General features: G+C 41.1%; 1 protein-coding gene across 1 annotated transcript in view; it reads left to right on the top strand.

The window, feature by feature from the left end:
• The window catches only part of LOC134449812 (solute carrier family 2, facilitated glucose transporter member 11-like), a 37009-nt gene extending 26365 nt beyond the window's left edge, over positions 1–10644 (top strand). The window contains exons 12-15 of the mRNA XM_063199919.1: positions 19–228; positions 5967–6051; positions 10286–10413; positions 10576–10644. Coding sequence (XP_063055989.1) covers positions 19–228; positions 5967–6051; positions 10286–10413; positions 10576–10644 — 492 coding nt within the window. The remainder of the gene's footprint in view (positions 1–18; positions 229–5966; positions 6052–10285; positions 10414–10575) is intronic.
• Positions 10645–11666: the final 1022 nt, after the last annotated feature.

Below are 11666 nucleotides of genomic sequence, written 5' to 3'. Positions count from 1 at the left end.
TTAAATGTGCCTTCACAGGAGCACCTCGACTATCTGTGTTTCATCATCTTCCTGACGCTCTGTTTCTCCACCGGCCTATTTGTGCACTTCAACGTTCCGGAGACGCGGAACCGCACCGTTCTAGAGATCGCTGCCGAGTACGACCGGATGCACAGCCGACGCAGACAAGAGGCAGCAGCCTCAGAGGAGCAGAAGCACACCCCCTCACCTGCACCAATGGACTATCCTGTCCAAATAACATGGCTCTGATTGCACAGGGCTGAATCTGTTCAACAGCAGGACTTCAGCAGGATGCTGATATGTGTATAAATGTTACATGTACATCTGAAGGGATACTGTACACCAACTGGCCATATTATTGAGTGAGTTCTACGTGTATTTTAAAAGGTACTGTATACATATTGGTGCTGGCACATGAATGTGTTGATTTAGGATTGGCATATTTTTGAATCTATATTTTTATGTATATTTGGCATATAGTTTTTTAAGTACATTGTGAGACTCTACACTTTCTACACTAAGGCGTTTTTCCACATACAACCCGGCTGTACCGTGCCGTGTTGTGTTGAGCTGAGTGGTGCCGAGTGGAACTGTCAAACCAGTCGATTTGTATTTCTATTACAAATCCTGTTACCCAGAGTCTGGTTGAAGTTACATTTTTGGCGTTGTCACGTAGCATTGCTTTACGTAGGCTAGTTGACATAAGTTAAGACCAACAGATATCTCTCCTATCAAAGGAGGCTATAAATAGTTTCAGCACCATCGTATTTGTATACAACAATGTTGATTTATGCCTTCGATTTTCATATCAGAGTAATACAATGTCAAACTAAAGCGCATGCCAAGTAGTAAAGACAGTTGATCTGGTGGCTGCCATGATTATTTTTAGATTCACCAGTGAGGACGAGCTGACACGGATTCTGTAAGTAGGCAGCAAAAGACCTAGCCTGGTATGAACCATCCCATAATACTACCATTTCATTTCGTATTCATGGTCTGGAGGTTGTTTGATCTGACACGATTGCAGGAAGCGGGAAAGAATTTTTGGGAAAAATCAGGATAAGTTGTTGAACAAACATGTCTGACGTCTATCTTTGGCGATGTAGGACCGTTTAACAGACATGTCTGACAGAACATCCTACCGTAGGATAAAATTACAATGTAGGACCGTTCGTCAGAGTACCGGCCAAATCCTGACGCTCAACATCGCTACACAGAAAACAGGTACCAGACGTAGTGCGGAGCCAAGTCTCTTGGCGGAAGTACGTAGGATGGTGCGCAAGGCTACAAAAGACCAACACAGCTCGTTTCAGCCGCTGTGTCGTTCTGTACTGGGTAGAAAACCGGCAGTGGAAAAGAGCCTTTTGTGACCTTGCACCTCATAAAGACACTTTTTTAACTTGGATTGACACACTGCACTTTATTTCAAGACACTGTTTCTTTCCTGACAGCTGAGTGAATGTATCTAAGAACGGGTAGTATGTCATTTTTCCGACGCCTCTTTGATCCGACGCGTCAGTATTCCGAAAATTTCCCATTGATCCTACAGCCCATTAACTCGAAATAATTAAATTAAACCCTTTGCTCCGATAGCTCAATGTTCCGACCAATAGCTGTTTGGGGTCGGTCACCATAATTCCTCAGCCCCAGGTCATATGTCCTGCTCCTGTTTTCCTCTGTGCCAAAGACTTCAGCTGCATGGGCTGCGATGAGCACATATGGCGCTTGGTCAAACTATGGCCAAAACCACCCCTAAACCTAACCTTAATGCAATGTTTCCAAGTTTTACAATTGTGCCCTACCCAAAACCATTCCTAAGCCCAACCTGTCAATATTGCAATGTTTCTGAGTTTTAAATTTGTGCCTTGACCAAAACCTTCCCTAAACCTAACCTGTCACAGATAGCTGCATGGCCACAGCGCATATCAGAGATGACGGTAATCTAAACTCACGCAGCGTTTGGCCGGAACATTGGACTGTCGGGACAAAGGGTTTCATTTTATCGGGTAAAAGGTCTGTAAGACTAAGTGCTGTAGGATCAATGGGAAATTTTCGGAATATTGACGCATCGGACCAATGGTGCGTCGGAAAAACGAGCAGTGCCCCTAAGAACGTAGGCCTATGTCATAGGGGACAGCGTGTATCATGAAGGGAGGGAATATGAGAATGTATAGATGTGTGTTAATGTGATATGTTGGATCTGTGCAAGGTGCATTACTAGATTCATGTATTAAATGGATCTGTCCAATGTGTTTGTGTTTTATGAATTAATAAAATTACTCTCTACTAGAATGTTGCTCACTTCTTAAGTTTTTTTCCACAAAATCTTTCTGGATTGTTTGTATAGTTAAATTAGGGGGGTTGGGGGGAATTAACCCTTATGAAAATCGACAATGGTATTACTGTAGTAACCATGGTTTCTCTAAGTACTCTGAACCCACCATAGTATTACTATTATATATGGCTTATCCATGTTTTTTTTGGGTAACCATGAAAACTGTGGTCCCTGACTAACCATGGATCATGGTTATTCACAGCATATTACACAGGCCCACTAGCATTCATTGCCTTTATCTCAAGAGTGTTGGCATCTCCTAGTGACTGCTCTTTGACCCCTTCTCCGAGTCATATTAGGCCAACTGTGTCATGTCAGACCTGTTGATCACTCTCTCCTGGTGTCCTGCTGACCAGTCCTGTAGATCAGATTAGGATAGATGAGTTTGCCAGGTATCAGTCCCTAAGTAAACTGCACGGCGAGTTAGAAATGGGTTACACAGGCCTACACTACAGTAGAATAGAATATAAGAGCACTTTGCTTATCATAAAACACACAAATGGTAAGTCATATTTTGTACTAAATGGGTCAGTATGGTTATATTTCCAACAAAATAATACACTTGAGTGCTGATTTTTATTCATAAAAAGGGAAACATAAGATCTCTAATAACTAACAACTACACTGTTTTGACATGAAAGGATATACCATAAATATTATATTTTTGTCAACTCCTAACATAAGCCATTCCTTTGGTTTACAAGTTTACAACCCTAGAGAAGTCCCTTGTGCAGTGCTTAACATTAGTAAAAGTGCACATTTAACCAACAAAATCCTATACGAGGGAATACCAAGGGTGAGTGAGAAGATAGCTGTAAGGAGAATGAGACTCGCAGGACATTGCCAACCCAGAACTGCCAGCCAGCAAACTGGTGCTATGGGAACCATCACATGGGTGCCGGGTTAAGAGGACATCCCACACTAACATTTGTGGACATACTCAAGAAGGACGCCGGAGCCCAGAGTACCAGCGAACTAAAAAGATGTATGGAGAATCGGGTTGACTGGAAGCAACGATGGAAGGCTCATCTGAGGACGACCTAGAGATGATATGCATGTTGACATGATGGATTCTTAGTTTGAGTTGCTTCGTGTAGGTGTATAATCATTATAGGGTATCATAGGCCTACGTCATAATACGTAAGGGTTAACGTTCGGCGAGAAGGTCGCTACCGTGGAATAGCAGCACGACAGAGAGAATCTTTAGACCCCGACGCGGAGCGGAGGGGTCTTGTTCTCTCTGAAGTGCTGCTATTCCACAAAGCGACCGACTCGCCGAAAGTTAACCCGCTTATTATATGGATATACTTAAATGATTCACACATGGCGGGGACATTTCTTTAGGCCTATTTAATGTTAAGATTGTTGCTGCGCAAAACAAAACAGTGCCGTTGTGGAACACCGCTAGGCAACAGCTAGGTAGCCAGGACAACAGGTGTTGTCTATCACAGCAGCTGATTAGAGTCTTGTTGAAAAGTCGCTTTAGCAGTGAAAAGTCTTGTTGCCATTGACAGCGGTCTGTTATAGACCAACCCGTCCGTTATCGAAAAATAACAGACGTGCGAACGTTGGGGAGCCCCGTTGAAATGAATGGAGCATTCGGCCGATGACGTCACACCATATAATAAAGTACGATAACCCAGGAGAGAGATCAGAAAGGAAAATACTTTGGTTCTCTTTCTCTCGTTCGACTGCTCTCCTATGGGAATCTCATGATTGTACTACAAGGGATGAGACTCCCTAGGAGAGCAGTCTCTCTCCACTCCTTCACAGAACCGGGGACATATACATGTTTTTCTCTGCAAACTGTGACAACAACATTGACGTCAACAGGTTAATCTGGTTAACACTTACAAACGGTAAAGTTCAGAGTCTGGTACTGTATGAATGTTGTAAGCACCTTAGTTCCAGTAACTGGTGCAGGAACGGGCACGGGCACTTTTCTGCCTAACACAGTGTCTGCGACTTCCCAAAACAACGTTCACAGGAACCTGTTCCATCACTTTCTACTTCCCTGGCCCTGAGCCATGATTTCTCAAGTTGGATGTCTTTAGTGCGGTCTTTATCTATGATGTCATCTTTGAAAGAAGACAATTATGGACAGCTGTGCTCTTTCTTTGGTAACTGGCAGATGTAATTAACTGAATAGTTGATGAATTGGCCCACCTGTTGAACAGTGTGTTATCGAAAACAGTTTTTCGGTATGCATGGTGAAAGTAAAGAGGTAAGTGAGGTAAGGTAAGGTAAGGTAAGGTAAGTTTATTGGTACCCAAAGGTAGATTTGTTTGCAGGTAAAAAAGTAGAGGCTTGCAACAATACCACACAATACAGTGACAATGACGCAAAACAACAACAACAGACAGGAGACTAACACAAACAAAAACATTGACAAACAGAACAAAACAAAACAAAACAAAATGCTCCTGGTTGGATAAGCAATAACAAGATGAGTAAATAAATAAATAAATAAATAGGCTAAATAGATCTATAGATGGAGGATGGGAAATCATGTCCTGTTTAGGGCATTAATAGCTGAGGGGACAAAACTACATCTATACCTTTTAGTTTTGCACACAGGCATTTTTAACCTACGGCCAGAAGGGAGATACTGGAATTCGCAGTGTAGTCCTCTAAGATGGATCCAGCTAGTCTCTGTAGCTGCCCACTGAAGAGGCATTCTACAGACAGTTGTGACTCTTCAATTAGCTTATTAGCCCACCTCACAATCTGATTAAGCGAGTTTTTATTTTTTTAAGGGTAGGTTGCCAAACCAGGACACTAAGCTGAAAGAAATTATAGATTCAATAAAACATCTATAGAACATAGTGAGCATCTTTTTATCAGTGTGAAAAGATCACAGCTTCCTTAAGCTTCCTTTTATAGCAAGTCCACCTGGGAAACTTGATTGTCATTGTGACGCAGCACTCAAAAGCACACACAACAAAATTGCATTAATGCCTCACCTAAGCGGCTTTTAGAACCAAGGAAAGCACTAGGCCTATATAAAACTGATCTATTATTTTTGTTAATATTATTATTATTGTTATTATTATTATTACCAATTGGGAGCAGTGCGGGAGGATGGTATACTCAGGGTACCTTAGTTATGAAAGAGGATGGGGAAGAACACAACACAAATATCCTTTTTTAACCTATTTCCTTTTTATCAAAGCAGTTAAGTTGTTAGTAATTAGAGAATGCTTATAGTATGTGCATTAGTTTATAAATAGAAATCAGTGTTCATATTTGTGTGCATCATTATATTGGAAATATAATCCTATGTGGTTTCAACTAATAAACTTGTGAGTAACCATTTGTGGTTGTGACAGGCCTGGTGGAACTTTTTGTCCATGTGGAGTTTGTTTGACCCGTTCGAGTTTCTAACCTTATTTTAACACCATTTGCTGTCTGTTTAGGAGCAGGGTCTGGCAGCAGCTTTTAACCTAATCTAAATTACAGGGACAGCCACAAACCGGTCACACTCCTCGTTGTCTCTGACCTGAAGGAAGGGTCAGGGTCTGGGAGTAGGGACCAGGAAATGTCAGTACCCCTGACTTATGGGTCTAGTCAATGAATATCAGCAGGCCTGTGTATCTGCTCTGTGTTCTCTGTTGGTTTCTCTCTTAAACAGGAAAACAATGCCCAATACCAGCCCACCCTAAGTAATGACAGGAGGACCAGGATGGACGAGAGGGAGATGGCTGGACCGGAAGACGGCATGCACACACTTGTTGCTAGGCACATAAGAACACATAGACACTTGTCTCAACATTACATCTCTGACAGGTCACAGACCCTCTTCCCCTAATACAGCTCTGTCCCCCTCCTTCCCACCATTTCTTAATTTGCCAGGCCAGAGTTGACCCCTGATCTTTTAGGAGTCAGGATGTCTGTAAGTTTAGTCGATTATATGATCCATATGTTACAGGGAATGAGATTTGTCACTTCATCCCCTCTCCCCTCTCCCCTCTCATTGACCTCCCCTCTGACCTCTCACCCCTCTCTGTCCCTCTATCTGTTGTCTACCCATTAGTGTCTGGTCCATGAACACACACACACATGAAATGACAAGTAAACACATAGGCATACACACACAGAGAACTCCTATATAAGACACACTTAGGGAAAGTCAGGTCAGTTCCCAAATCTTGGACTGAGAGAATACTGTTATTGGTCAGGGATCAGTCAAGACTAGGAAACTCCAGAGCTCTGTTATGCTTCTACTACTCGTTGTCTAAACTTTGACAAATTACTACTTTTTGTACTTGTACTTTTTCGGAATTAAATAATTGGATTTTTATTATACTTGAATACTGAGTTGTTTGCCTTTTTTACCTCGAATAAAGAACACGCAGGGAAGGGCAGAAAGGCCCGAAATATCCAACACTACAACCCGTCACTGCTCCAAAACATTCACCCGTTACTGCTTAATTGGCATGTGGTCAGTTGATTGGTGCTCACTGTTTGCAACATTTGTTATGTTGTTAATGAACTGCAGTACTCACTATCTCTGAGAAACATGCTTTGGCTTACTTTCACCACACTGTCTTCATCTGAAGAGGGACGCACAGTTACCCAACGAAAATGGCAGAAACTTGAAACTCAAGGCAGCGTGTCTGTGGAAATTCTTATTCTCTTATTCTCATATTATTTTCAAGGCACTGTTTCAATGTCAAAAGACATCACTAGGTGAATTTTCATCTTTTGAATACTTAGCTGCAGTTCTAAAATGTTCTTCTGACATACTGTTATTGACTATTTACAGACCTCCAAGACTTTCTGCACCACTCTTCTTAGAGGAATTTGGTGAGCTGTTGTCGAATGTTTGTGTGGACTATGATAGCTTGTTTATAGCAGGCGATTTTAATTTTTACGTGGACGACTTAGAGAATGTCTATGCTAAGGAATTTTTAAGTCTTATTGACATTTTTAGCCTCACACAGCATGTAACAGGACCAACACACAACCAAGGTCACACTTTAGACCTAATAATAACAAAAGGCCTTAATGCTTGTGTTAGTGTCAAAGACTATGGCTTTTCTGACCATTACTGCATTTTTTCTGATGTTTCTATGTACCCTCATGTTCAAAGGGAATCTGTTACAGTCAAAAAACGTATAATCAACTGTGAGACAGCCTCACTCTTTCAGCAAGCACTTTCAGAGATCCAAAGTCAAACCTCAGAGAGTGCAGATGATCTCATGGTTAATTTTAATTCAAGGATGACCCGTATTATGGATGTTATTGCCCCCGAAAAAATCAAAACAGTGGGACGTGAAAAAGCACCTTGGAGAAAGAATCCCACAGTTATATTGCTAAAGCAAGAATGCAGGAGGGCTGAAAGACAGTGGCGTAAATCCAAACTTGAAGTCCACTACCAAATCTATAAACACACACTCTCGAAATACAACCAAGAAATTTCTAAAGCTAGACAATCTTTTTTCTCTGACATAATTAACAGAAATATTAATAATGCACGTGTCCTGTTTGGCACTGTGGAAAAGCTAGCAAGGCCCCCAAATCTAATGCCCTCTGAGTTCCTCTCAGTCAGCAAATGCAATGAGTTCGCATCCTTTTTCAAAGGAAAGATTGAAAAAATACGTGCAAACATACTCACACATGTGCAACCGACCCAAGATTCAGACCAGCTTGCTATGGTGAAGTTAAATCCTAACCTCATGAGAAATTTTCATTTAGTTGATGTGGACATTCTTAATAGAACGGTACAAAGTCTTAGCTCCTCTACATCTGACTTAGATATTTTACCAACAGCCTTCTTCAAATCCATCTTAAATCTAATATCATCAGATGTACTTCAGATCATCAACACCTCACTACAAACAGGCATATTCCCAGGCTGTCTGAAAGAAGCAGTTGTGAAACCCTTACTGAAAAAGAACAACCTGGATGCACTGGTACTAAACAACTATAGGCCCATATCCAATCTACCATTCATGGGTAAAATAATAGAGAAAATTGTTTTTAACCAATTAACTGCTTTTCTAATGTCTAATAGCTATTTTGATAAGTTTCAATCAGGTTTCCGTGCCTACCACAGCACTGAAACAGCTCTTATTAAAGTTATGAATGACATAAGATTGAATTCTGATGCTGGCAAATCATCCGTCTTGGTACTTCTTGATTTGAGTGCTGCTTTCGATACAGTTAATCATTCTATACTACTACATAGACTGGAACACTGGGTTGGCTTTACGGGCATAGTGATCGACTGGTTAAAATCGTACTTACAACAAAGAAGTTTTTTTGTCGCCATTGGAAGACATACTTCATCACCAATGTCTCTGGATTGTGGGGTCCCCCAGGGCTCCATTCTGGGACCACTACTGTTCAATCTGTATATGTTGCCACTGGGACACATTATCGAGAATAACTCCATAAATTACCATAGCTATGCGGATGATACCCAGCTCTACTTATCTATGTCCCCAAATGACTATACCCCCCTTGAATCACTCTATCATTGCATGGACCAAATTAACAAATGGATGTCTCACAATTTCCTCCAGCTGAACACAGATAAAACTGAAGTAATTATATTTGGGAAAAGAGAGGAGAGACAAAAGATTGCTACGATCCTTGAAACGAAGGGACTGAAAGCAAGGGAAACAGTTAAAAATCTTGGGGTCCTCATTGACAGTGACCTAAACTTCAACAGTCACATGAAAGCTATTACTAAGTCTGCATTTTATCACATAAAAAACGTCTCTAAATTTAGGGGCCTGATGTCTAAACATGATCTGGAGAAGCTAATACATGCCTTTATTTCTAGTAAAGTTGATTACTGTAACAGTCTTTTTACTGGCCTCCCCAATAAAACCATTAAACAGCTTCAACTTGTACAAAACGCAGCTGCAAGGGTTCTTACAAAGTCAAGGAAGTTCGACCACATTACTCCAATTTTAAGATCGCTGCATTGGCTCCCAGTAAGCTACAGAATTGATTTTAAGGCTATGCTACTTGTGTTTAAATCACTAAATGGAATGGGACCCACATATCTACTGGATATGTTTCAGCTGTATGCACCAACTAGGTCACTAAGGTCAACGGAGAAGAATTTGCTGGTGATTCCAAAAGTCAAAACAAAGTGTGGAGAGGCAGCCTTTAGCTTCTATGCTTCAAAGCTTTGGAACCAGCTTCCAGATGACATAAAAAATGCACCCACTATTGATAGCTTTAAATCTAGACTCAAGACAAAGCTGTTCTCAGATGCTTTCCCCTAGCTTAAATTACTTATTCTTATTATTTTTATTTTTTATTTAATTTGTTTTATTTTATTTTATTTTATTATTATTTTTACCTTATGTTTTATCTTAATGTTTTTAAATGCTTTTTGACTCTAATTCATTTCCTTCTTTCTTCCCTGTTTCCTTTCATTTACATTTGTTAACTTTGTGAAGCACATTGAGTTGCACCTGTGTATGAAATGCGCTATATAAATAAACTTGCCTTGCCTTGCCTTGCCTTGCCTTATTCATGTATTATGCCATGTTAATTAAACGAGTTTAGCTGAAAGTGTCAGGATGGCTATGTCTTAAAGATACTTATCCTGATCTAGAGATCAAGCTTGCGTCTCCGTTATTGTACATCAGACCAGAACTGAAGATGCCTTTTTTGGGCAAAAGTGTGTGCATACCCTCAAAGTTGCTGAGTTTATTAAAGAGCAGGTGAATGTGACCTGTACTGAGAGGTACGGCCTCAACCTGCTGCCATGGCAACTGTCAATCATCTGGTCGTTTGTGGTGTAATGCCTGTAATAAGGGCTCTAATAAAGGTAACGTCTCTAAATAAACGTACATGAATACAAATACACTCCAAATCCAATACACAGGTTCTAGACTCAAATAATGTGGACTTTGAATAGAGATGACAGCGGCACGGCGTGCATTAAGGGGCTACAAATTCAAATTCTCTCTCTCTGTTCTGCCACAGCTGGCGTCACCGTCCCCATGGCTGGTGAGCTCTTTAACCAATCCTTCAAGGCAGCGGCCTTCACCATCAACACCACCATCAACTGGACTGGCCTCTTCCTCCTTGGGATGCTCTTCCCGCTCATTGTGGTCAGTATCACTGTTGCTCTTCCACTATGCTTTCACTCACTTCATGCCCCGACTGTCTTTCCTTCCATACGTCTTTCATTTATGCATTGATGCAAGATGTGCGCTGGCTACTCTGTGTGTGTGTGCGCGCTGGTGTGCGATGGCGTTCCATTCTGCTCTAAGAGGCTCTCTGATGTTGCAATCATAGATGTTGAAAACTTACAGCAGAATCACGGGGACAAGGTGTCCTAGAGATGGCATTATTGGAACATTCCAAAAAGGAGTTCATCCCTAGTGTGCAGTCACTCCCAGTAACACAACAAAGAAGAACTGTACTGTATGTGCACACTCTACGTACGTAGGTACCTAGTGTAGACCATGAGTCATTACTTCTCTGGCAGTCATCTTGTTCATTACTGAACAAAGTAGGCCTATACTTAATTATATTATAATGACGACCCATTTCGTATCACCTATATCTCTCTCTCTCGCTCTCTCTCTCTCTCTCTCACACACACACACACACACGCACACACATGGGACCCACCGGTGAGTCAGTTCTGCACCGCTAATTATGAGGGGCCCCTTTAAGCCAAAAGTGACCGGGCCCTTTTTCTCCTCCAGTCCAGCCCTGAACACATACACACATTACACAATTTACCTTATTTGATTATCACATCACTTATGGTATGTAATTATACCCTTAAGTGGCAATAAAGCTATACCCTCTTAGAAATAAACCGCTGTTGTCTGTGTTTGTACAGTGTTCAGCAAGATATACCAGCCAGCAGAACCACAAATTTGCCTTCGACCTTTTAACAGTTTTATGACACTGATTGTGATATGTTATTTATGGAATGATGAATTATCAAATTGATGATTTCATAAATCATAGAACCTACATTAAGTTGGTACTACATGCAATAACCTCTGCACAATAATAATAGGGCCTATATAATAGTACATAATACAAGATTTCATTCCTCACGCAGTAAGCCCATGATTGATGCGAGCTGATTGCGATTGTCATTGACATCAACATTATTGCTGCCACTGTGTGAGGAGTTCATTACTCACATTCTTATTCTTACGCAACCTATGGGTAAAGAGAAAAAAGTGCAGATATTTGATAGGCACAATTCTTATGAAATTACACACACCAACCCAGGACTACAGGTCCTACTGGATTTAAATGAAGCAGTTACTTTTGACCTCCTGGCTTACCTATATATTGGGACTTCCCGTGAAAGGCAACAGTGCAGTGTGTGTGTGTG

Source organism: Engraulis encrasicolus, chromosome 5, assembly GCF_034702125.1.
Source record: "Engraulis encrasicolus isolate BLACKSEA-1 chromosome 5, IST_EnEncr_1.0, whole genome shotgun sequence".
Classification (NCBI taxonomy): Eukaryota; Metazoa; Chordata; class Actinopteri; order Clupeiformes; family Engraulidae; genus Engraulis; species Engraulis encrasicolus.
Note: the sequence above shows the minus strand (reverse complement) of the source record. Positions and strands in the feature narration are given on the sequence as shown.